The 25934-nt window shown below is 45.8% G+C and overlaps 3 protein-coding genes and 1 long non-coding RNA gene across 12 annotated transcripts in view; 2 read left to right on the forward strand and 2 right to left on the reverse strand.

The window, feature by feature from the left end:
• Positions 1–1496: 1496 nt before the first annotated feature.
• Positions 1497–6164, forward strand: ATP5ME (ATP synthase membrane subunit e). Its single transcript, XM_083594221.1, has 4 exons — positions 1497–1651; positions 3412–3466; positions 4703–4801; positions 6028–6164. Exons 1-4 carry the CDS (start codon positions 1616–1618, stop codon positions 6051–6053), a joined length of 216 nt encoding a protein of 71 aa, XP_083450347.1. The 5' UTR covers positions 1497–1615; the 3' UTR covers positions 6054–6164.
• Positions 6078–8925, reverse strand: LOC310753156. Its single transcript, XR_014543240.1, has 2 exons — positions 8008–8925; positions 6078–7843 (listed from the first exon to the last, which is right to left on the reverse strand). It is a non-coding gene; the product is annotated as an uncharacterized lncRNA (long non-coding RNA).
• A 108-nt stretch (positions 8926–9033) lies between these two features.
• Positions 9034–19912, forward strand: GSTK1 (glutathione S-transferase kappa 1). The gene is made up of 8 exons (XM_083594070.1): positions 9034–9317; positions 11807–11888; positions 13551–13679; positions 13989–14089; positions 15456–15491; positions 17277–17393; positions 18721–18814; positions 19447–19912. The coding sequence occupies exons 1-8, from the start codon at positions 9138–9140 to the stop codon at positions 19488–19490; spliced, it is 783 nt and encodes a 260-aa protein (XP_083450196.1). The 5' UTR covers positions 9034–9137; the 3' UTR covers positions 19491–19912.
• Positions 19913–21112: 1200 nt separating this feature from the next.
• LOC310752562 (rap1 GTPase-activating protein 1-like) overlaps positions 21113–25934 on the reverse strand; it is a 48025-nt gene continuing 43203 nt past the window's right edge. For 2 of the 9 annotated variants that reach the window (XM_083593206.1, XM_083593203.1), the window contains exons 19-24: positions 25530–25646; positions 24894–25020; positions 24684–24786; positions 23391–23476; positions 23187–23256; positions 21113–21826 (exon numbers count right to left, since the gene is read on the reverse strand). In XM_083593206.1, coding sequence (XP_083449332.1) covers positions 23233–23256; positions 23391–23476; positions 24684–24786; positions 24894–25020; positions 25530–25646 — 457 coding nt within the window. In that variant the 3' untranslated portion in view covers positions 21113–21826; positions 23187–23232. Of the gene's footprint in view, positions 21827–23151; positions 23477–24683; positions 24787–24893; positions 25024–25529; positions 25647–25934 lie in introns of all 9 variants that reach the window. The other 7 variants (XM_083593205.1, XM_083593202.1, XM_083593201.1 and 4 more) reach the window with 5 other exon arrangements.

Below are 25934 nucleotides of genomic sequence, written 5' to 3' on the forward strand. Positions count from 1 at the left end.
CAATACTCTGGCACAAGCCAGCTGAGCAAACGGCACTCGTTTTTTGGGTTGGATGCACTGATGGGGACCAGCTGCTAAAGAAGGCAAGGGGAGGTGTCAGATGGCTTCTGTGTGCCATCTCCTTTAAACTGCCATAGGGTGCAGACACACCATACATTAACAGGGCATTTCCATCCACACACAGGATCTTGTGCTATAGTTTACCTCTCAGAGAGCTACAATTCCCATCACCCTGAACAAATTTGTTTCCAGGAATCCTTTTTTGGGGAGTGGGGTGGATGGACTTTAAACTAACAGTGTGTGTGCATGCAGCCTTTGTTGTTGTTGTTTAGTCGTTTAGTCGTGTCCGACTCTTCGTGACCCCCTGGACCAGAGCACGCCAGGCACTCCTGTCTTCCACTGCCTCCCGCAGTTTGGTCAAACTCATGCTGGTAGCTTCAAGAACACTATCCAACCATCTCGTCCTCTGTCGTCCCCTTCTCCTTGTGCCCTCCATCTTTCCCAACATCAGGGTCTTTTCCAGGGAGTCTTCTCTTCTCATGAGGTGGCCAAAGTATTGGAGCCTTAGCTTCAGGATCTGTCCTTCCAGTGAGCACTCAGGGCTGATTTCCTTCAGAATGGAGAGGTTTGATCTTGCATTCCATGGGACTCTCAAGAGTCTCCTCCAACACCATAATTCATAATGCAGCCTTTATACCCTTTTAAATGTGTTTAGGGGATGGGTGGGGGTTTTTTTGTTTGTGTATTTTGTGCGTGACTTTTATTATGCATTTTGTGTTTTTAAGCTTGTCTTTTAATGTTGTGAACTGCCCTGAGACCTACAGATGCAGGTGGTATACAAATTCAAATAAATTCATCATCATCATTTATCTGAAAGCAGGCACGGCAGCCTAGCAAGAACCTCGGGCAGAAGGACTGGATGTTCCCCACAATAACAGAGTTGTTGGGCAGAGCAAAAAAATTTAAAATTAAAATTAAAAAAAAATCCATCACGTAAAAGTATTTAGTAATACTAAAAAAATCAACATCACTATGAGTTTTTCAACCTCGCAAGAACAAGAGCACTGCGCACTAGAAGCATCAAAACTAAGATGCGGAGGGTCGGGCCGGTTCTTCTTTTTTGTCAAGCAAATTCATCCGCTTGGGAGAACGTGCAGATTCTGCGCATGCGCTCTGGTTCTTTCTTGCGTCCCTCACGTCGCCTTCTTGCAGACATAAGAAAAAATAGAAGGATATAATGCCTCAAAAAGCCAACCCCAGTAGACGTGAAAACTGTACTTAGAATAAGCGCTACTAAGCTCAACGGACCTTACAGTTGAGATTTCAGCCTTAACTATTTTCTATTCTGCGTGTAAAATCGAAATTAACCATGATTCTTTGTCTCTTATTCGTGGCTCGCCGGACGTTTAGACCGGGAAAGCCCCCTCAACGGAAGCGTCGTTAAGGACTTACAGAAGACTCTAACCTTTTCCTATCTCTATCGTCTTTCCCTCAACTCCGCGCAGGCGCGACGCACTGACGTCACGTCACCTGAGCCGCTTTTCCTTTGAGGCCTTCGGTTCCTGGGCGCCTTGACGTCACTTCCTCCTTAGCGGTAGGACGAGGAGAAGGCAAGATGATCCCGCCGGTGGAGGTTTCCCCGCTGATCAAGGTAACGGAGCCCCGTGTCCGGCGTCGCTCTCTCTCTCGGCGCGGCCAGCCATCCGCGCGCGGCGGGAACCCGAGTCAGGCGCTTCCCCTCCTCTGCCGGAAGGTGACCTCAGAGGAGGAGGTCAAGGAGAGCGGCTGGGAAGCGCCTGGCCTTCTGCGCCTGCGCGTCCGAGGCAGCTGGGCTTCCGAATGCCGGTTGCTGGAAGCCTCAGGCGGCGGGGAGACGGGGTCGGCTCTGGTTCCCAGCCCTCTTGAAGGGCCTGCGAAAATAGGGAGAGCCCTGCTGGGTCAGGCCAAGGACCCATCATCACCATCCCATCATCACCACCACCACCACCAATTTAAAGTACTCATTTTTACATCCTCAAGATATCAGTGGCTTCCCTTCTTCTCTTTCCATGGTTCATAAATCCCTGCATGTTTTACAAAAAAACCTATGCCATTCAGTATTCCATTATTACATCCATCAAAACTTATTTACACTGTTGAATTTACCTTAATGCTGCCAGCGTTTTCAGGTGTACACAGTTATTTCCCATATACAGTCATACCTTGGGTTATAGACGCTTTGGGTTGCGAACCATGCTGAACCCGGAAGTACTGGAATGGATTACTTCTGGATTTCGGTGCATGTGCAGAAGTGCTAAATCGTGCTTTGTGCATGCGCAGAAGCCCCGAATCACGACCCACACGTGTGCAGATGCAGCCCTGTGGGTTGCGAATGTGCTTCTCGCACGGATAACGTTCGCAACCCAAGTGTCCACTGTATTCAATAACCGCTTTCCAATTGATTGTTTTCCGCCCTCCTAAAAGCCTTCCAGTAGGCTTGCCATTCACCCTCTAATCTGTTAACGTGTTTACTTACAAAAATACCTTCAACCTGGATTTTTTTGAGTAAATGCCTGCAAGGTGGCTAACAACTCAAAATGCAAAGTGTGTGTGTGTGTGTGTGTGTGTGTGTTGTGTGTCTTACGCAAATATACTAAATGGCATTTTCAGATGCTCAGTAGGAATATGAACTGTAATAGCTGAAATGAGAGGAAGCTAATTGGAAAGCCAACTGTTTTTCCTTGTAGTTTTAGTGTGGCATCAGTTGTGCATTGGAACTCCCTGTCTTTAGAGATCAGGCCTTTATTCTATTATCTTTGGTGCCTACATATTTATTTATTTTTGTTTTTATTTGGGCAAACCTATCTAGATATGTTGATGTGTTTTAATCTCTGTTTAATTTACTGCTGATTTTAATTGTTTTTAATTACTTGCTTTTAAATGTTTTCTGTTGATAGTTTTGTTATTCTTGTAAGCAGCTTAGAGGTTCTGTTGTAATCAAGTGGTATGTAAAATTTGTTAAAACAAACATGGGCAGAATATTAAAATGGGTAAAGCATTTGGCTCTTCACTCAATATTCATAATTGAGCAAAAATCAGTACTTTGAGTAAAACTTAGCTGAATACCATCCTTGTTTTGTGAAACCATTTCCAGAATGGAATGTCCTCCTATTTGACTTTTAGCTGAAGGTGCTTGGCCTTTTATTTAACTATAGTGTAAAAGGCTTGTCCTAAATCAGGAATAGGGAACCTTTGGACCACCAGATGCTGCTGAGGTGATGGGAGTTGAAAATATGGAGAGTCAAAGGTTCCCCACACCTGCTCTAAATTCTGTAGTCCTTAAAATCTGAGAACTGCAAAGTAAAGTGTTTATGTGTTTGTGTATTTAAGACATGTCCTTTCTGTTTCATCCTTATACAATTTATTTTACAGTTCGGCAGGTATTCAGCACTGCTCATTGGGATAGTCTATGGAAAGAAAAGATATGGTAAGGAAAATTGTTATCTAATCCAGGGTTGGGGAGGCTGCGGTCCTCCAGATGTTGTTCTACAACTCTCAGTATCCCTGGCTGTTGTCTATGACAGGGCTGGTGGAAGTTGAGAATCCAACAAGATCTGAAGGGCATCAGGTCCCTTGTGCTTATATAAGCTTCTAATTGATCAATTAACCATATACAGTTTCTTGCATTTGCGCTTGAAAACAAAATTGTAAATATGAAGATAGGCAGTGATTCTACATTCAAGACACTTGTGATTCTCCATGGATTTACATTATGCAAATGCTTCTGCTTTTCTCCTCTGTTGCTTCTTGTATTCAAGTTTTCCTCTTTCTTATAAATCCCTTGCAAGATGTTCTAGAATAGATCATGTGCCTGGTCACATGAATCTTGTTGCAAACATATATATGTCCAATGTAGTATTGTGCTTTGGCTTGAATCAGTCAGGCTTTGAGTTTATTTGTGTTGGCTTTTTTAGATATGAATAACATGCACATGTTCACTGAAACACTTTCTATAAAGTATTTTAAAAGCTATTGTAGAAATTATTCCTGATGAGTTTAAGTAGTGTATCTCTGTTTATCTTTACAAAGCTTTGTAACAATAAAACCAAAAATAATTTACATAAAATGGAGAAATTATATTGTAGAATCTATCTTCTGGAAAGAATTCCAAGTAGTAAGTTCACTGTTGGTACATATCTGTACATATAAAAAAAATGTAAGAGTGTCATCACCCCGCAGTTTGCTTTGCCACTCACCGGTGGCACTGTAAATTACAGTGTGGAGAGAAGCAGTGCATAGGTGGCCCAGACGAGCTGCAGATGGACATCCAGAACAGGCTTCAGCAGCCCCCCAGCAGCCCCCATGCCCCACTGGCTCTTCAGCCTGCCAGCTCCGGGATCCAGATCTCCAGGCCAGCTGACACCACTGCTGGCCACCTTTCTCCTTTCTGGCCAGCTTGGGAACCCACTGCTTCTGTCAGTGTTCAGAAATGGCCATGTTTTTAAATTTGAGTCCCCCTAAAGCGCTATGGTTCTCCTGAGGCATTTCTGATGTATTTCACTTAAACTTTGAAGTGTTGCATGTATCATATGAGTTGAAGCAATATGTGGTATACGATGAACACTCAATATTTACTGAGCAAGTCTTCCGTTGGTCAGAAAGATTGTAATGCATTTGTAAATATACAGTGATCATGAAAATTCTTTTTTTTTTTTAATGATAGACTATTTGAAGCCTATTGCTGAGGAAGAAAGGAGAATAGAAGCAGAGGAGAAGAAGAAGCGTGAGGAAATGGAACGAATTGCAAAAGCACTGGCAGAAGGTATTTTTCCTAAATATAGCCCATCTTTTAAGTTTAAAAACAAGTTTGTGTGTGTATTATATATATCTTAGAGTACAATGTCTCAAGTCTATCAGGTCATGTGATGGAAATGATCATAGGTGACACTTAAAATTCTAGTCACTAAAAAGGACTTAATTGAAGAGTTAACCTTTGGAGAGCATAAGAACAGAAACGGCTTGATTGATTGGATTTCTGTGAGCAGAATTCCACAGTTGATATTCTGTACTGTCCATGGCTTATTTCAAAGAGAAGCTTGTTCTACAAGAAAAAATTGTTTTTGTACATTCTTTTGAAGATCTGCCTTAAAAAGAAATTTATTCCCTCACCCGCCCGCTGTAAACCTATAAGAGACTCAAAGCTAAGAACAATTTGGATCATCTTTCTGAATAGCACCAGCTTCCTTGTGTATGGATCTCTGCACAATTCTTTCCTTGCTAAGAGCACATGTTGGAAATAACTGAGAAGAAATAGTAATACCAGTTACGAGTATAGGAAATTCACTTCCTATCTTAAGATAGACTTTTGTATCATTAAACAATAACTGACTAAATTGCATGGTGTTTGGGGCGGTTCTCTTCTAGTGCGGTTAGAAAAATACTTGGAAGTAGATGTAACAAATAGGATGTTTAACAAGCTCCTGTTAACTACTATGTGTGGTTTAAAAATGGGAATTTGTTGTAAAATGCTTGATGCATGCTTCAGATATATGTAACCACCTGTGAACCCCTTTTCTCATCTTGTATTACAATGTATCTCATATTATGGGGAGAATTACAGTGGTGCCTCGCAAGACGAAATTAATTCGTTCCGCGAGTCTTTTCGTCTTGCGATGTTTTTCGTCTTGCGAAGCACAGTCCGTCGCAACTGCACCTCTTCAAGCGGCTTTAAGAGAAAAGGAAACAAACTCGCAAGACGTTTTCGTCTTGCGAAGCAAGCCCATAGGGAAAATCGTCTTGCGAAGCAACGCAAAAAACGAAAAACCCTTTCGTCTTGCGCGTTTTTCGTCTTGCGAGGCATTCGTCTTGCGACGTACCACTGTAAATGGCTGCATTCTTGACCATCTTATAGTATTTAATGAAGACTGCAGAAATCAGCTGCCAACAGTATATCTGACATAGCTTGCTGAAGTATATTTAGTCTGTATACTCTGGTGTTATTTGAATGCTGAACCAATTATCTTAATCGTTTTATTCTTTCCGTTTCAGCTAGCGATGATTCAATACTGAAATAAACCTGCTTGATCTTCATCTTCACCTTTTAATATCCAATGTATGAAATTTTGAAGTAGTTGATCTCAAGTGTAAAACACAAACTTATTTACATCAATAAACAGTTGCTGGAAGAGCTGTTGTCAGATTCACTAATGTGCAAAGTACAAACGGCATAAAATCATCTCCTTCATATTTATCTAGCAAGCAGGAGGTTTGCATATATTACTTTTCATGCAGCAGTATTTGTGAAAATCGAAGCAGTATCTAATTCTCAGCTGTCGACTTGGTTTCCTGCGCTGCTGCTGTAATGTAGACTTTTCCAGATAACAGGACAGGAAGTTACAAGTCAGTCGCTTGTAGGGGATGTAGTTGTTGCACTTCTAGGCAACACAATTGGCCTGTTTGCATGTGTAATAAATAGATTTCAGTACACAACTTCAAAAGATGAACTGACAGGGTGGCATAGGAATGTATGTTAAAACACCAATAATTTCATCAGTGTCAGCCTTGGAAACTTAAGTTTGTATGTACAAGTATTTCATACTACATTTTGTGTGGCCAGTTCTAATACCTTTGGAAATGTGCGAGTGACACCCAGTAATTTCTCACACTGATACGTTAAATAAAAAGCAGGCTTCATTTATTCAAAGTGTTTTGTTATGCTTCCTGTAAAGCAGGCACCCCCAAACTCAGCCCTGCAGATGTTTTGGGACTACAACTCCCATCATCCCTAGCTAATGGGACCAGTGGTCAGGGATGATGGGAATTGTAGACCCAAAACATCTGCAGGGCCGAGTTTGAGGAAGCCTGCTGTAAAGAGATGCTGCCTCATAAGAGTTTGCATGATGGCATTTGATGGCAATCAAAAACTGATTCTAGTAGTTGGAATCCATTGTAGGATGAAGTGCACAAAAGCCAGACAATCTATTATTATTATTTACTTATTAAATTTGTATACTGCCCTATACCCGCAGGTCTCAGGGCAGTTCACAGTATAAAATCACAACATCTGAATATAAAATCCCAGTATCAAACTACAAAATGCCTTAACAAAATAGTAACAGCCTAATAATCCTCCCTCCCCAACACATTTTAATAATGGCCTGAGCTTGTACTGGACATTGGCTTCTGGCTCTGTATGGGTAGACATGCACTCATATATTTATTTACTTTTATTTCATAAAACCTTTACATTGCTTGATTGTTAAAAAAAGAAAAAACAACCCTCAAAGCAGTTTATAAAAAGCTATCCATTGTGCAAGGAGTACACTGCAACTGATGATGCTTCTGTCAAACTGCCTGCATTTTGGTCTTTAGTCGGGGTATAAATGGGTATCTTGCATTCAGAGCCAGGCATGTTCTGTTGCGAGGATAAAGGAAGATGGGGAAAGCATGTGAACCTCCCTGAGGCAAGAATGGGGTGAAAAGATAACGGGGAAAACCTTGTGTTTCTGTGCTCATCCTAGAGCATGTCAGTGAAGTAAACCCCAAAGAATAGGGAGGAAGCAATGTGCACACCCAGTTTGAAGTGGAGGTGACAGGGAGTTGGTGGGCAAGCGGGAGAATAGATCTGCTGATCAGCTGGCGGAGAAGACGGATGCATGATAGCTCTGCCAAGTATGCGTTGCCACCTGCATGGCTTGTCTTGGTGTAGCTCATTATCAAGCTGGTGGTGGAGGGGGGACATTGCTAAATTCCATGGGATCTCTGCTATGGGATTCCATCTTGTCCCCCATTGGTTTTTCAGGGCTGAGAACCTTCTAGCTATCCAGGTGTTGCCAAACTCCAAACACTTCCCAAACCCACATTCCTGACTTGCAGTGGCGTAGCGTGGGTTGTCAGCACCCGGGGCAAGGCAAGTAATTTGCACCCCCTAACCCGTTGATTTGCGCCCCCTAACCCGTGGATTTGCCCTAACCCCAGATGTTGCGCCCGGTGCGGCCGGCCCCCCCTGCACCCCCCACGCTACGCCACTGCTGACTTGACAATGCTGACTGGGATTGAAGGGAGTTGGAATGCTACAATGCCTAGTGGGCCACTCGAAGCTGTATAAAACTGCTAACTGAGGTCATCTGGGAGTTTGTAGCAAAGTGTCATCGATATGCAGATGACACCCACCTCCCTTTCATCCAATTCAGGTGAGACAGATTGGGTAAACCAGCGTCTGGGTGTGTTAGTGAAGTGGATGAGGTCCAGTAAACTGAAATAGAATGCAGATGCAACGATAGTCCTTTTGGTGGGTGGTTCATCTACATGGGTTCGTGGTGGTCCACTTCTCTGAAGGGACATGATCACAGTCTATAGAGTTGCTTGTGGATCTATCTTTGCCATTGGAAGTATCTGTGACCCTCTCTGGACCAAGAGAGCAGGGAATACTGATCTATAAACTGGTTACCTTCAGATTATATACAGTACTGCCTTTGAAGAGCATTTGGAAACTGCAATAAGTCCAAAACAAAAACATTTGGGGTCTACGTAAATATTCAAGTCAATTAAATTACTACTGTTTAGCTGTTAACTCAATTTTACTCAGTAAACAAGTTACAAGTATAGTATGTCCTAAAGCAGATATAAATCAAGCATCAACATTGTGGTCTTCCTTTTGTTTGTTAAGAAAACCTTCAGATTTCTTTCTTTTGCAAAAGCTGATGTTCAGCTGAGAGTAGCGCAAGTGAAGATCGAAATTTCTTATCATTTCTCGACCGTTAAAAGTATTCTAGAAGCAGCTTAAAAATATTGATTTCATCCAGAATTCTCAGGGTTGCCAGGAACAACAATATTTTCCAGGAAGTCCATCTTTGTTGTTGATTTTTGTGCAAAAAGTGGCATACAAATCAAATGAACGAACGAAGGAATTATTAGCTGGTCCATCGTACATGATTCTCCTTAACGGTGGGACCAATGTTTAAAACGCCAAATTTTAAAGGAAAAAAATGGAAATGGGACTTGAGCGCGTTGTTGCCACTGGGGGCCGGCAGCGAGCAGCCTCTCTCCCCATGTGATTCGGCCCTTGAGCCCAAAGAAGGCGGAGCCCCGGAGGCCTTCGACCTTCCCGAGCGAGGAGGTGCTTTTCTGTCGAGGTGCAGCCTCAGTTTCCCCATCTCATGCTGGCCTTCCTCGCGCGAGCGCCCCGTCCTCTCCTCTCCGGCTCAGCCGGCAGCCCAGGGAGGGCTATGGCGGCGGCGCGCCAAGGTTTGCGCAGCAGCAGCAGCAGTAGCAGCAGCAAGAAACTGGTGGAGTGTTTCTACGACGTGCTGTCTCCGTATTCCTGGCTGGGATTCGAGGTAACAGCGGTGGAAGAAGGGGGCATGGAGGGGGGACCGGGACAGTCCCCCCCTCTCCCCCCAGATTGCAGCACCCTGCTGGCACAGCCGCCCTTGCACCCCTCTCCAAGAACTCCTGCGCAACTTTGTTTTGCTCAGATGTCCACTCTCCGTGGGTCCCGTCGGTTTTCCTTCCGTACTTAGGAGGGTCACGAAAAGTAGAATTGCAAAGTCGGAAGTGTCCCGGTCGACCTGCGATCGACAGTTAGATCGCCGGTGTGCTTCCGGCCGATCGCGGTAGTTAAATAAGTGATCGCCCGGTGGCCCCTGAGCGCTCGTGACGCGCCCCGGACTGTTAACGCATTTAGTCCCCGCGTCTGCTGCTGCGCGTGGGAAGCCAGGAGGGCTGCGAAACGCAGAGTGAGGCCAACAGGTGTTTGGATTACAATACTGTATGCTGGAAGAACAACCCGTTAAATCTAAAACTGCACCCATTGGCAACCCGAGGCTGCAGTTCCACGCAGGGATTTCACCCGGGAGCACCCTTCCAAGTCCTGCCACCTTGCGAAGGAACCGGGTGCAAAGGTAGCTCAGCTGGTTACAGCCTGGTGCTGATAATGCCAAGGTTGCAGGTTCGATCCTGTATGGGGCAGCTGCATATTTCTGCATTGCAGGGGGTTGAACTAGTAGGCATGTCCAACTCTCTAGAGACTGTGATCTACTGCCAATATAATAAAACTGGCAGTGATCTACCCATTGTCATTGCCCAGAGTTGATGAGCTTTTTTTAGGGGAGAGTCTTACCCAAGGGTAGGCAAACTAAGGCCCAGGGGCTGGATCTGGCCCAATCGCCTTAAAAATCTGGCCCGCGGACGGTCCGGGAATCAGTGTGTTTTTACATGAGTAGTCTGTGTGCTTTTAGTTAAAATGCATCTCAGGGTTACTTGTGGGGCATAGGAATTCGTTCATTCCCCCCCCAAAAAAAATATAGTCTGGCCCCCAACAAGGTCTGAGGGACAGTGGACCAGCCCCCTGCTGAAAAAGTTTGCTGACTCCCGGTCTTGCCCTACAGTTATTATGATAAAGCTGCCGTCTGGCTGCTGCATAAAATTGAGTGAGCAAAGGATGGTAATTCTAAGTGCATTTTATAAATAAAATAAAGGAAATGACTCTGAAGTGGAAGCAGCTCTGGCAGCTTTTTCAAATACCCAGAGGGATCTCAGCTTCCCAAATACCCGGTACCTTTGTACAGTATAAATACCTTTGTCTGAACTTTGCCTTGTTTACTGCTGCTGCTGAAAGTGTTGCAACTTTCCAACTGTTACTTATCTCTTCCATGTGCCAATTGTGGGTGTTCATTAGGAATTGAACCAAATAGTTTGCCAAGCTGTACAGAGGTCGCTTCCAACCAATCTGCCCATAGAGCATTCATTCTGAGTGCAGAAGGGGGTCACCTTTGCCTTAAGCATAGAAATTTTAAAGTTTGGAAATGACGTTCATAGCTAGCATACCTGGCTTTAGAAACTTGTAGAGTGGCATGTGCCAATGATGCAGGAAGTTTGGACAGGTGTTTGTCCCTCCCAACATGGTCTAGATGATTAATCACCAGAGGAATACAGGAGTTGGTTGATCCTGCCATTTATTTGACAAGGCTAGATGGCCGCCTTCTCATCCTTTCCAGCTCTTGCCCCAGCCCAATTGAGATTCCTCCGTAGTTTGCACAAATAGTCAAGGCTACTGTTCAGATTAGGGACGCGGGTAGCGCCGTGGGTTAAACTACAGAGCCTAGGACTTGCTGATCAGAAGCTCGGCGGTTCGAATCCCCGCGACAGGGTGAGCTCCGGTTGCTCAGTCTCTGCTCCTGCCAACCTAGCAGTTCGAAAGCACGTCAAAGTGCATGTAGATAAATAGGTACCACTCTGGCAGGAAGGTAAACGGTGTTTCCGTGCGCTGCTCTGGTTCGCCAGAAGTGGCTTAGTCATGCTGGCCACATGACCCGGAAGCTGTACGCCGGCTCCCCCGGCCAATAAAGCAAGATGAGCGCCGCAACCCCAGAGTCGGTCACGACTAGATCTAATGTTCAGGGGTCCCTTTACCTTTACCTTACTGTTCAGATTGCAGATTCATGTTTAGAACTCTCGCTAACCTGTGTCATTGCATTCCTCTTGTTTTCTGGCATTAACTTGATTTTATCTTTGGGCTTCCTCCAACCCAGCTGTCTATTCGTGATACATTCTTAATCTTGCATCTGATGAAGTAGTTTATTCCCTGCAAAAGTTCATACCATGGTGAGCCTGTTTCTGAGTACCACCTGCAACCTGTCTGTTTTACCCTCTTGCAGACTAACACAGATGCTGTTTTGAATCTGCCTTGCAAAAGTTGCCTTCCGTTACCTGCCTGCTGGCTCTCGATAGCTTTATTTCTCTGCCTCTGTCCGTCTCTCTCTGCCTCTCCTCGCATGTGAGTTTTGAGCTGTTGATGATCATCGATCAACTTTCCTCACTAATGTAGGTTCTCTGCCGCTACCGTCCCATCTGGAACATGGAGCTGCACTTCCGACCTGTTTTCCTTGGAGGCATAATGCATTCGACTGGTAAGTGCTGATTAACAGAACTGAGTTCAACTGAAATGTACCGTATTTTTCGCTCCATAAGGCACACCGGACCATAAGGCGCACCTAGTTTTTAGAGGGGGAAATCAAGAAAAAAAATCCTGTCCGCTTCTCCCAGAGGTTCTGGGGCTGCCGGGGGAAGCCCGGGTCCCCCCCCCCAGCCCCAAAGAACAAAGAAGCCAAGACAGCGAGTGGAATGGATCCCACTCGCTGTCTTGGCCTCCTCTTTAGCCACGCGCAACCTCTCCAGCTGGGAGAGGCTGCGCGCGGCTAAAGATGCCATAGCCGTGCGCAGCCCTTCCGGCCAGAGGGGCTGCGCGTGGCTATGGCAATACCCCCACCTCCCGCAAAAGCCCACAGGAGCCGCACACCCTTTAAGGAGCGCGCGGCTCCTGCGGGCTTTTCTACGAGGAGGGAGAAGGGACTGACGCGGCCAGTCAGTCCCTTCTCCCTCCTGGAGAAAAGCCTGCAAGAGCCGCGTGGAGCTTGTGTGTGGCTCTTGGGGGCTTTTCCTGCCTGCCTCCCCCTGCATTCACTTCATAAGACGCACACACATTTCCCCTTACTTTTTAGGAGGGAAAAAGTGTGTCTTATGGAGCGAAAAATACGGTATATAAAATATGTAGACGAGAACTACATTCCATATTGGTCTCTTTCTTGCATACCCCCTTAGATGCAGTCTTGCCCTGGGAAAATAAAACTACCATTTCCCAAGTCATCAAGGCTTGTAAAATTAGGTTTTTTCCCCCAAGCAAGTGTTGCTTTCATATTTGTTTTGTTTTCATTGCTTGCTTTCGGTATTATCAGGGAATCTGTAGCTGCATCATGCATTGCAGATCCTGCATTGAGTGGCTGTGAAGGCTAATTTTGATGAAGTTCATTTAAGGAAGACGAAACAACAACACCTTGGGCTGTTGATATAGCTGTGGCTGTTTTTGGACTGGGAGAGCCTGCTTGCTGTTGTCCATGCACTGGTAACCTCCAGGCTCGATTACTGCAATGCACTGTTTGTGGGACTACCCTTGAGGTCGGTCTGGAAAGTGATGCAAAATGCTGTTGTTCGGCTACTCGCAGGAGCAATGTATCCACTGTTGAAAGAAGGGTACTAGTTGCCAGTTAGGTACTGGGCTACGTTTATGGTGCTGGTTTTTGGTGTAGACAGTCTGATGCAGCGTGGACCCAGGACACCTGAAAAATGGTCACACCCCTTATATACCCAATTAAGTGACTATGGGGTGCGGCGCTTATCTCCCTTTCAGGCCGAGGGAGCCGGCGTTTGTCCACAGACAGCTTCTGGGTCATGTGGCCAACATGACTAAACCGCTTCTGGCACAACGGGACACCATGACGGAAACCAGAGTGCACAGAAACGCCATTTACTTTCCCGCTGCAGTGGGACCTATTTATCTCCTTGCACTGGTGTGCTTTTGAACTGCTAGGTTGGCAGGAGCTGGGGCAGAGCAACGGGAACTCATTCCTTCATGGGGATTCGAACCACCGACCTTCTGATGGGCAAGCCCAAGAGGCTCAGTGGTTTAGACCACAGCGCCACCCGCGTCCCATGATGATGATGACGATGTAAGGATGAGAGGTCGTAAGACATAGTAGCCTCTGTCTCTGAAATCTCCTTATCCTCCGCAACAGGTAACAGACCCCCAGCATTGGTGCCCAAGAAAGGAGAGTACATGACGAAGGACCTCCTGCGAATGGCAAAATTCTACCAGGTGCCACTGCATCTCTTAAAGGATTTCCTAGGGACTGTTCTTGAGAAGGGTAAGCAGAGGGAGATGTTTGGTGGGGATACATGGAGATAATGGAGAAGAACTGAGAAGCGTTGCACAATGAGTCCGTGGCAGCTCCGAGTCCAAATGAAACTGCCCCACATAAATAGGACTCTCTCAGCAAGTGCACAATTTTTATGCAAGCCAACCTTCCTAATAAGGGTTTTTTAATGTGGGGGTTGGCCTCTTCTTCTTTGACAGGGCACTTTATTTTTTTAAATTTTTTTGGTATTTTGTAGCAATGGATTCCTCCCCTCTTGACATTTACGCTGACTCTGGTGCTTTTTGTGCCCAAATGCAGGCAGTCTGAAAGCCATGCGCTTTGTCACAGCCGTGGATATGGCAGAGCCGCAGTTTTTGGAGCCCGTGTCTAGAGAACTTTGGATGCGCATTTGGTCCCGCGTGAGTATGGTTGTACTCGTGCGTCTCTCCAGGTGCTTCTGTGCCTGTCGCGATTATTTCTTCCGTTTATTAATTGCACAAATAAAGCAGGGCATCCCCGCCCCTCCCCCCCCCCCATTTATCAAAATATATGGTTTTATTAAAATAACAGGGCCTAGAATCCCTCCGTATACTTCTATATTCCTGTGTGCTTCAGATGTTTCTCTGCCCTCTCCTCTGCAAAGAACGTCACGCTGCTTCTCACTGCATCAGTGTGTTTGAAAACGCAGCAAAAGTTAAATATATAAAGTAATTACTTTTTATCCAGGATGCTTAGGCAAGATAGTTGAAATGCCCTGGGCCAGGTTTTGCACAGTTTTCAACCCCCCCAAATCAGATGCATCACTCTGTGGTGGCTCTCCATGGAGTCCTTAAATCTCTTTTTACTGTCTCCCAAGGCAGTATTATAGCACTTAGGAGCCACAGCCCAGGACTGATAGACTCTGCTTCTCTTTGATGGGACCAACAAAGTTCTATAGGTCTGGGTGGAATGAAAAAACAAGGGGCAAATATAACTTGCAGGGTCTCTCCATAGAAATCATTTTATTTATTTATTATTATTATTATTATTATTATTATTCATTTAACTTACTTGTCGCTTGCCACCTGAAGGTCTCCAAGTGACTTGCAGCAAAGAAAAATATACAATACATAATACTATAGGGGGGAAGTGTGTGTGTGTGTCATATTATACACTAATATTTCATATAACGAAAGATTTATGGAAAAACAAAAAGAACATACCAGCCATATAAATAATAGCAAACATTATTAGCAATGCTCAAATAATAAACAGAGCAATTCTCTGACCGCTAATTAGCAAACAAACAAATAAAAACCCAGCCTCCAGAGTCCTCCAGGGATGGTCCAGCATGTCTCTTCTCCCTTCAGCAAAGCAGGAAGAGTTTTACCTGCTTGCAGTTGACACGGCTACTGTTCCTCAAAATTCCAAGCCATACGCCATTCCTGTCACCCTTCACTTCGGTGTGATCATTGTAGCTATAGCTTTGGTGAAGTGAACTTCTGTTCCTGGCACCCATCTCCGTTAGGATCAGGGACGCATAACATGGAGTCCTCCCGTTGGCCAAGGGGTGAAGGAAGTTGGTAGTTCAGAAAGTGCCACAGGTTCTACTCTCCTGATTGAAGTGAGTGACATGGCACCCTTGTCCGTGTGTGTGTGTGTCTGTGTGTGTGTGTGTGTCTTGGAGCTTTGTTCCTTGTAGCAGAAGGAAGTTAATTATTTCTGATATCTTCACTCTCCTTCGCACAGTCAGTCTCTTGTCCATGAAAGATTTGTAATCGGTTGCCTTACTCCTTGTCTCTTCAGGATGAAGACATAACCCAGCCAGAGAGCATCTTGGCAGTAAGTTTCTTTCTCTTGCGGTTCTGCAGCGCTGCCTGTACTCCCGTTTGTGACACACCCTGGTCTAGATGAGCGCTTTTCATCCTTGCATCTCCTGCTGCTGTTAGACCCCAGCCTCCTATCATCCATAGTCCATTTGGTCAATAGTTGGGGATGATGGAAGTTGCGGTCCAACAGCATTTGGGGACCTGAGGTTGATGAATTGGTCTAGGTGCTGTAGACTTGCCTGTGGAGATCTGCTGAGTGATCGTTCTTCTATTGCGACAGAAGTTTATACTCTTGACTTCATGATTGCGGACCTGCAGGAAGAGCTTTTCAGGTAACCTTGCAGTGCAGAAGGATTAGCTTTGTAGTTCTAGCTAGTCAGACAGAAAATATGCAGAAGAGGATTTGCATGATTTTATTTTCCTCCTGGGACGCGGGTGGCGCTGTGGGTTAAACCACAGAGCCTAGGACTTGCTGATCAGAAGGTCAGCGGTTTGAATCCCCGCGAGGGGGTTAGCTCCCATTGCTCGGTCCCTGCTCCTGCCCACCTAGCAGTTCGAAAGCACGTCAAAGTGCAAGTAGATAAATTGGTACTGCTCCAGCAGGAAGGTAAACGGCGTTTCCGTGCACTGCTCTGGTTCGCCAGAAGCGGCTTAGTCATGCTGGCCACATGACCTGGAAGCTGTACTCCGGCTCCCTCGGCCAGTAAAGCGAGATGAGCACTGCAACCCCAGAGTTGGCCATGACTGGACCTAATGGTTAGGGGTCCCTTTACCTTTACCTATTTTCCTCCTAGCATGGCTTTCTTGGTGTTGTCCCCCTTTTTTAAGGGGGAAAAACTGACTTAAATGAAAGCAATTCAGTGTAGCTTTAGACTGCTTTCTGCACTCCTTGGTGAAAATTCTCTGTGCCCACATATTCAGAACATCCTGCTACGTGACCTGCATCTTATTTCCTTTGCAGTGTTTTGTGCTATTTAGTATGTATAGGAAGGATCTGTGGTTAAGTGGTAGGCTGTGTGCTTTGTGTACTGAAAGCCCCGTGGTGAGTCTCTGGCAGCTTCAGCCAAGCAGGCCTGGCAAAGATCTCTGCCCAGCACTCTGCAGAGCCATTTCCTGTCCAGGGAGGCAATGCTCAGCTGTGTGGGCCATATGGTCAGAATTTAGCCTAGCTTAATATTGACAATGAGGGACACGGGTGGCGCTGTGGGTAAAACCTCAGTGCCTAAGGCTTGCCGATCGCATGGTCGGCGGTTCGAATCCCCGCGGCGGGGTGAGCTCCCGTCTTTCGGTCCCAGCTCCTGCCCACCTAGCAGTTCGAAAGCACCCCTAAGTGCAAGTAGATAAATAGGTACCGCTTTATAGCGGGAAGGTAAACGGCGTTTCCGTGTGCTGTGCTGGTGCTGGCTCGCCAGAGCAGCTTCGTCACGCTGGCCACGTGACCCGGAAGTGTCTCCGGACAGCGCTGGCCCCCGGCCTCTTAAGTGAGATGGGCGCACAGCCCTAGAGTCGGACACGACTGGCCCGTACGGGCAGGGGTACCTTTACCTTTTTAATATTGACAATCTGGGAACAAGTCATTTCATGTGTGTGCATCTAACCTGGCAAGGTTGCAAAACCAGCACTTCCCCTGCCTTCTCAGCAAAGCAAATTCGTTTTTTGTTTTTGCTGTGCTCTCCTTTAAAATACTCCATGCCGGTTAAATTCCTGTGTCAGTACCGGAGACCTTTTCAAGCGTTATCCAGTTAACCTTGGCTATAGCGACTGCGGCGCCTGCTTTTCTCCATCTGTCTCTTTTCAGGCTGCAGAGAGAGCAGGGTTGTCCTCGGACCAAGCTCGGAAACTTCTGGAAATGAGTTCCTCACCAGAGGTGAAGAATCGCCTGAAAGCTACAACAGATGAAGCACTAAAATATGGGGTGAGACACTGGCATCGCATCAGGCCAGGGCGGGGGAAGCTGTGGCCCTGCAGATGCTGCTGGACTCCCCAGCTCCCATCAGCGCCAGCCAGTAGGGTCAGTGACTAGCAATGATGGGAGTTTGAGTCCAACAGATGTCTTGAGTTCTTCAGGTTCCTCATCCTTGCAAATACTTTATCAGGAGCTGTGCATCTTCCACCCCCTGCCCCTTTTTCCTGAAGGGTTACCCGGAGGAATCAAGTGCCTGGATGTCCAAACAATAGGGAAACAGGCCATCTGCTTTGGATGCAGAAGGTCGCAGGTTCAATCCTCATTGGAGTCCTTCCGAGAGAAGAGGGAGCCAGTATAGATTTACAACACTGGTTTGCAGAAGGTCATAGTTCAGAGGCTGCAGAGGGGAGAAGCTGGGAAATACTGGGAGGGGAGTAGCACTAGGGAAGAGACAGCTGACAGACTCATTCCAGACCCCACTTCTCCCAGAACCCAGCAGGCATGGAAAGTAGGAGAACAGAAAGCTCAGAGGCAGAAAGCACAGATCTGCCAACATAGGGATGACATGTAATAGGAGAGACGCAGGCAGTGGGGCTTTACGTGGAGCAATGCCGTTACTGCAATGGAGAGACACTTTTCAAAGCTGTGTGTATTGAATAAAAATTTTGGTAAGGACTCCTCTTGCGTATCTAATTCTTGGCTGCCCACCATGGAAGGGATTGGATTCCCTGAAGCCAGGCAGGGCTGCTCAGAAATCTTGGAGAGCTGCTGGCAGTCAGTGAAGACAGTACAGTGGTTCCTCGGGTTACATACGCTTCAGGTTACAGCCTCCATTAACCTAGAAACAGTGCTTCAGGTTAAGAACTTTGCTTCAGGATGAGAACAGAAATTGTGCCCCGGCGGCGCGGCAGCAGCAGGAGGTCCCATCAGCTAAAGTGGTGCTTCAGGTTAAGAACAATTTCAGGTTAAGTACGGACCTCCGGAACGAATTAAGTACTTAACCCGAGGTACCACTGTACTCAGCAAGTACTCAGCGAGATGTACCAATATACTGATTCAGTATAAAATTCCTGGATCTGTGTGTCTTGGTGAGCCATCAGGCTTTTAAGCTACTTTCAGACAACCTAACAGAACGGAAGTGGCCACATTCACTTCCCAGTGTTTGAGCTCCGATATATATTCCATCTTTCTTAAGAACCCAAGTTAAATCTGCAGCCACCAAACACAGAAGGCATTTGAACCTGTTTGAGCTTTGCAGGTTCATGTACATTGCATCAAAGTGTGTAGATGAAGCAGTGCCCTCTTTGTGACTCTTGTGTCGTATGTCTTCCTTCAGGCATTTGGGCTGCCATGTTTTGTCGCTCACGTTAATGAAGAGCCTCACCTTCTCTTCGGTTCAGATCGTTTGGAGCTGCTGGGACATCTCTTGGGTGAGTGTTTTTAATGTTGTTGCCTATCATTTAATGGTCTTTCAGGTTCCAGTTTGGACTAACATGCCAAAAGGAAAATCCTGGCCACTTGCAGGTAGGTACTTAAAAAACCTCAACAACTTTAAATACCTCAGGCTGTATACTGAATATTCCAGTCCATGCCGTTCAATCTGTCCAGAGATTCTCAGGTTATTCAGGAGCCCCCCCCCCCGACACAAATGTGGTACCTTTTGCATGACTGAATGCTCCTTCATTTAATCTTTTTGTGGCTGACAGAAGAGTTCTTGCCTAGCCTAGTTTTCACTGTGCTGGGAATTATTGATGGAGGAGTATTTAGTTTTGTAAGCATCTGCCTTCAGGTTGAATTTGCATAGCTTAGGCATCACACTGCTGGCCCTTTGGAGAGTTTGATCCCTTCCCCTTGTCTGACTTCCTGTAAAATGCCCAGACTTCTGAGGCAGTTGTAGTCAAAAGCTGCCTTAATCTAGTAACCTATCAGATGAAGTAGGGAATTAATGTCATTTTTCCACTGCTGCTATTGAATTGGTGTGGTGATTTAACTTGTTGCTTCTTTAAGGCCCCCTTCTGCATTCTGAATCTAATTTGTTCTCTGATTCCGACTTGTTTCGCAGGAGAGAAATGGCTGGGACCAGTTCCCACATCTTCTAAGCTTTAGCTCTGAGAGTTACAGAGGAACAATGGGATTTCTAAGCCACAAAGGTTTGGGAGCGTCTGCTTCTACAAGATGAACACAGGAGGGATGATGGGCAGAAGGCAACCCCATAAACACGATTTGTGATACTAGAGAAGGCAACACAGCGATGATATCAACATGCAATGCACCTCAATCACACTGGTTTATGTCTAACACACATTTGACCCGTGTGAGTTGCTGGCATACCGGAGATGTAGATATGCATTAACAGAGAAGCTTCACTTTTAGTTGCTTGTTTTGGTTGCTGCTTCCGGCAATATAGTTAGTTGGTTGCAGAAATCGATACAGATGGTGTGAGTCAATGAGGTGTGTATCGCTCTTCATGAGAGACTGCTCTTTGTTGGGGATATGTAATGGCATAATAAAAAGGGCCTGGAGGTGTATCTTGTCCGACTTGGTCATTAGAGGGCTTCAAAGTGCTGTGGACAAGAGCACAGCTCTCCTGCGCCATTCCCAGAAGTGTTGCATAATAGCAACATTTGATTCTTTTCTGAAATTCAGATGCGTTACAAACATCGGAAACTGACACGCACTAGGTCTCTGTAGTCCGGTAGTGTCTACTCTGACTGCCAACAACTCTTGGGGTATCAGAGGGTCTGTCACGACCTCCGCTACCAACAAGAAATGCCAGGAATTGAGAACCTTCTTCCTACGCTACGTGCGCGCACCATCAGTGAATCTTAATTTCATTCAGACACAACATGAAACAACTGTTTGGTACAGTGGTACCTCGGGTTAAGTACTTAATTCATTCTGGAGGTCCGTTCTTAACCTGAAACTGTTCTTAACCTGAAGCACCACTTTAGCTAATGGGGCCTCCTGCTGCTGCTGCGCTGCCGGAGCACAATTTCTGTTCTCATCCTGAAGCAAAGTTCTTAACCTGAAGCACTTTTTCTGGGTTAGTGGAGTGTGTAACCTGAAGCTTGTGTAACCTGAAGCATATGTAACCTGAGGTACCTCTGTACTTTAATTAAACAAGACAAGATAAATATACATAGATTAGGATACGTGAGAGACTTGGGTGGAGAAGGGAAAGACGTGTTGCATTTCCAGCATTGAAGCGCTCTTCTCCTGGGAAAAGCATCTACAGTGAGCCTTATTAGAAATAGAGCAGTGAGTTGCAGGATCTGATTTCTTCTGTGCTTGGTGAACATCCTCTGCTTAAGTGCCACAGCTGAATCGCTGTGGTGTTGTGCTTCACAAACAAACTAGAACAAGAAATCACCCTGATTTCAGGTCACACAGGTTTTTTTGGTGTGTGTGTTTCCTCCCAATTTTCAGCCTTTGCTGACTAACAAGAACTCCTCCTGTATCTGGATGCTGAGATCAGTGTTACTGTGCATCAAAGAACAGACAAAAGTGTGTGTAGCACTTCATCCCAAGACCAAAGAATTTAAACTGATCTCATCCTTCCCACTTTCAGTTGGGTGGAACTGTCTTAAGGTCACACAGTGTTTTTACCTGTTCATCTTTGCTAAAATAAGGCACGGGAAGATAATGTGGTGCAGGCCAGACCCCTTATTTTAAGCCCAAATAGTTCTTGGCAGGAACACTTAAGAAACCACAACGAAGATCAGAGCATATTGGTCACAGTAGTCTTTTATTGCAAGCCCAGACACCACAGACACAACAAGCATGGAGCAAGGGTCACAAATTCACATTTATAGGTTCTTGATGGCACAGAGACTTAAGGGAGAATGGAGTGGTTGGAGGGACTGTTGTACAGTGAGATACCAAACAAAGACCTGTTGAATCCCATGAAGGATGAGATGAACACAAACCCCTCCCACTATCAGACACCTGTGCACTTTGGCACAAGACACCTACGCTGCATAAAGCAGTTGAGGAGCTCTTACATACCAGGTGCCATCCTTAGCGTGATAAGGGCTTTCATTCCTTAGTTTTATAAAGCCTGTGCTCAGAAGAATGGATACAAACACAGCCTTCCTAAGAAGGCCCTGTGGGGGCACATCTTGGGTTTTTAAATTTTAGCAGTTACGAGGACAGACAGAAAGAAAGATCTCTCTCCTTTCGTTTGTTTCGTAAACTATGGCAGGAGACCCCTGTTCCCCCCCTCTTGACTTTTTGATCTCCTGAGGTTGCTGAACTAGAATGACACATGTGGGTGAGCGAATGCCACGATTTGGACTTTTGTGGTTGGTTTCCTTACTGCCTGTGGTGCAGCTGTCACTGAATGAAGCAGAAAGGTCAGGTCAGGCGTTCTTGGGGAATCCAGCTTCCAACTCCTCCGGACATCTGGGTGAGCTGCTGTTGACGTCTCACTTTGGCATCAAATCCTGCAAGCACAGACAGGAAAGTTGATAACAGCTGAGTAGATTCATGGGACAGATGTGATCACGGGACCCCAAAGCAACTTTGTTCTTCCTACACTTCAGCCTTTGGTCAAGCTTAACAAAGCAAAGCAGTTCCATCTGTGAATGCTAACGAAGGGCAAGTACAGACCCAAGACCAGAGGCGGAGTGATACTATACCAGGCAGCACAGCAGCTGGGGAACCAGCTTTTACCAGCAATCTCAATAAAGAATCCAGGTTCATATATGGAGACACACAACCAGGGATGAGCAAAATCTCATGAAAAGCTTTATGGAAGTTTTTTATTTCCCTTAAGTCATGAAAAGCAATCTCATAATATAATATGGATGCAGCTGAGAGGGCAATATTCAGATCCGCCAAGCTGATTAGGTGAAAAGCGTTTCAACGCAACGTATTTCCAAGTCCCACTGGGACAATTTGCAAGCGTGTTCTGACAAGCGTGTGTGACAAATTCAGCCATGTTAGTTGGGTTACCTTTACTGGATCTGAACAAAGCTACAAATTGGTATATGAATCAGACCAGTGCAATTCTTGAGTTTTTTTGCTTCTTATGGCACCTCCTGTGGCCACCAAAGCTGTGGGGCACAAGTAACCTGCTCTATGATGAAATTACCATACTCTATGATGAAATTACCATACTTATGGGCTGCGTGTTAATTTTCATAAGCACCCCTGCCATACAAAGCTGTCACAGCACATCCAATGAGTTCTGTTTGCACAGAAACAAACCTGGGCAGAATATAATCATTGTGTCCGATCAGGTGCTGTTCAGGGGGCAAGTAAATCGCCCTGTGGAAAAGGCGTCTGATTACCTTGAAAAGCTTCCACAGTCCTTGGGAGTCCCTCCCCCTTTCTTGAAGACAAACTGATGAAGGATGCACCACCCCATTGATGACAGAGGCAGGAAACAGAAGCACAAAGCTAGCCAGTGAGCAGAGATGATTGAGCGCAAAAAAATAAAAAAGCTGCAGTAACACAGAGAGATGGATGGGGCTGGGGGGAAAGGGCATTGTGGGAAACAAGAATCTTGGGGAATTCGCCAAGAAACTTGCAGACCCTGCTAGATGCAGCCGAGGTGTGTTTGTGATGGGGGCACAGAGCAGTTGTCTTGGGAAAGAAGTTCAGATTGGTGTGAGGGGTTTGGGAAGAGAAGACACAGGAGCCGCCTGTGTGTCTGGGGAGAGCCACAAAGTCAGCCTCCTGTTTTCCCATCAGGGAATGTGGAGGGTGACAAAGAGAGCCCTCTTCCTTTCCATCACCTTTTGCCCACATGCCCTTGTCCCCTTACCCTAGGGCACCGAGGCTCCCTAGGGTGCGGATTACCTGAGAATTACCCAGCATGCACTGAGACACCCCTCCAGCGATGACATCACACACAGCACAAAATGGAGGCCTGTGGAACAAGGAAGTGGCAGTTTCTTTAGCATTCTTCCCTTTACCCCCCTGCTTTCCAGTATACGAAGAACCCATGAAATCACCTCCCTGCCTTCTTAATGTCATGGGAAAAAGAAAAGAAGAAGAACATACTGGACTGTAACGATGAGCATCCACTTTGCTGCCTTTCCCCTTCTCCATGGAGCCTGCAGCACTGCTTGGCGGGAGCAGCTGAGTTACTGAAAGGAATTAAGCATTTTATTTAGAAAGGTTAACTCGAGCTATTTCTGGCGCACCAGACCCATCTTTTTTCTTACTCAGGCTGCTGCTAACTATATACAGGGTGCTACAGTACTGCTAATTTACTTGGGACATTAGCCATTTTCCAATACCTGTCCCTGGTAAATTACTGCCCCTGTTTTACCGTTGTAGAGATATTCAGTAGACCCTGTTCTACATTTTCAGCCTTAGAACATAAAAATTCAAGCATAATATTCAACCTATTATCCACTGCTTTTGTTTAGGTTTTACTTGTTTTTATAATTGCCTAAACCATTATACCTGTTTTCCTGGTTTTTCATTGCATGGTTATAATGTAACCCACCCTGAATAATGTTCAGGGGAAAAGAATGTGCCTTTATGAGTCCTGATCCAAATTAGGGTCTCCCCATGCTGCTTTAAAAAATGAATAAACCACCAAAGAACACTTAAATATGTTCAAATGTGGTAGCACATTTTAAAGGTATCATCATCAGCCCCTAGGTGGTTTCAAAATGGAGAACATGTCCATTAATGGTTCTTGGTCACGAGGGCTAAATGAAACTTCCAGATGCAAAGCCATTGTATCCCTAAACACCAGTTGCTGAAGAACACCAGTAGGAGAGGCATATTGCCTTCAAGCTGCCAGAAGCATGTGGCTGGTGCCTGTAAGAAAGGAATGTACCACATTGGGTCATTGGTCGATGCTGCATTTCATTCATGCCTTTAGCCAGAGCCCACCTCTCTAGAATGTGTCAGGAGGAAGTAGAATCAAGAGAAAGAAAAGAGGATGTATTTGATTTGCTTTAGCATATTGTAAAGAAACCAGGTAGTTCTTCAGCAGCTGAAAGTGTGATACTGCTTTCCAGCTTCAAGGAAAGACAGCTGTCATTCTCAAATGATTCCCGCCTCTTGGTCAGAACTGGGTTTTTTTTCAAAAGGATAGTGAATCTTTGGTCCAACTTGGAAAATTGTAGCCACATCCTTCTCATGCAAATAGGCACAGAAGTCCTTCTTGTGCGATCATCCCTCCTCCGTGAGGGACATCAACATGGGAAAGTTCCCATCTACTCGCAGTCAGTGCAATGTGGGATGGCTTTGCAGCAGCAATGATAATGCAAAGGTTACATGTTAGTTCACCCAAACAAGTCTTGTCCTAGAACCTGCAAGACCTCGTTTGGTTTTTACCTGGTGAGCTGGTACTGCTGGGTGTGCAGACACTATCGTCTAACCACACGCTCTGAGTCAGGGACTCCTGCTTTTGGGGACCTTCAAGGGAACACATCAACTCCTGCACAAGAGAAATGGAGAACGGGCCTTAGAGGATGCTGCAGCTGCTCGGCTGGGACAGGAGGACTACTTGAGTGGAAAGGGGATTTCCAAGACCCCCACACTGACCGCCTCGTTCTCCTCCTCCTCCGACGTCTCATTTTCTCTCACTCCGCTGCAACAGCTGCTCACGTTGGACGAGGAACGGGACAAGGGCTGCATCACGCAATACCCTGATGTCTGACCGGAGAGCGCTCTGCTGGAGGAACACACAAGCCCCAAATTATCACCCTCATAAATCTCAAAGGCCACCAGCCCAGCATTACAGTTCATAAGCCTCTGTGACAAAAGCCTCGCTTTGCAGAGAAGTCTTAAAAGCCTGCCCAGACTTGCTCAGGTCCTCTAGTGCGTTAGAGCTCAATACACACATTTAAAAATAAAGCACTGTTTGTTTGTTGTTCGTTAAATGTATGTCTCACCTCTTCTCCCAGGAGCTGAAGGTGGCATACATTGCTCTCCTCATTGTTATCATCACAACAACCCTGTGAGGTAAGCTTGGGCCGAGAGACAGCAGTTGGCCCAAAGTCACCCAGTGAGCCTTATAGCCAAATGGGGGTTTGAACCCTGGTTTCCAAAGTCCACTACTCTTTTATGCTACATTGGCTCAATCACCCTCTCTTTCCTGTTAATATAACATGGCAGGATGGAGGTCCCCACCCCCCACTTTACACAAGGCTTCCCAGCGTTCTTTTGTTCTCAACTCACTTGTTCTTCCTGTTGGGGAATTCTGGGGAGCTGGGACTGGAAGAGCCGTCCGACTTGAGGTCAAAGAAGGGCCCTGGGCTCTCCAATACTTTCTGTATCCTTTCAGCGATGTCTTTGCTTTGGAGGAAAGGGAACAAAAACATTTCCAACATGGAGCCAAGAGTCCTTGCATGAAATCCAGTGGCTTCATTTCTTTATGACCCTTAAATTCTCCTTCAGCCCATATGGGGACAGAATGAATTCCTCCAAAGGTTATGGGAATGGAAACTGGCCCTTTCCCAAAAGTCTAACCAATGACCTGCATGGCCTCCTGCCTTTCTCTGTAGCAAACAGCACATTGAACTATATATACAGTACATAACTCATTACACTATTGTTTCCATTGGTTCATGGGGCTTTCCCATT

Source organism: Podarcis filfolensis, assembly GCF_964270895.1.
Source record: "Podarcis filfolensis genome assembly, chromosome: 17".
Lineage (NCBI taxonomy): Eukaryota > Metazoa > Chordata > Lepidosauria > Squamata > Lacertidae > Podarcis > Podarcis filfolensis.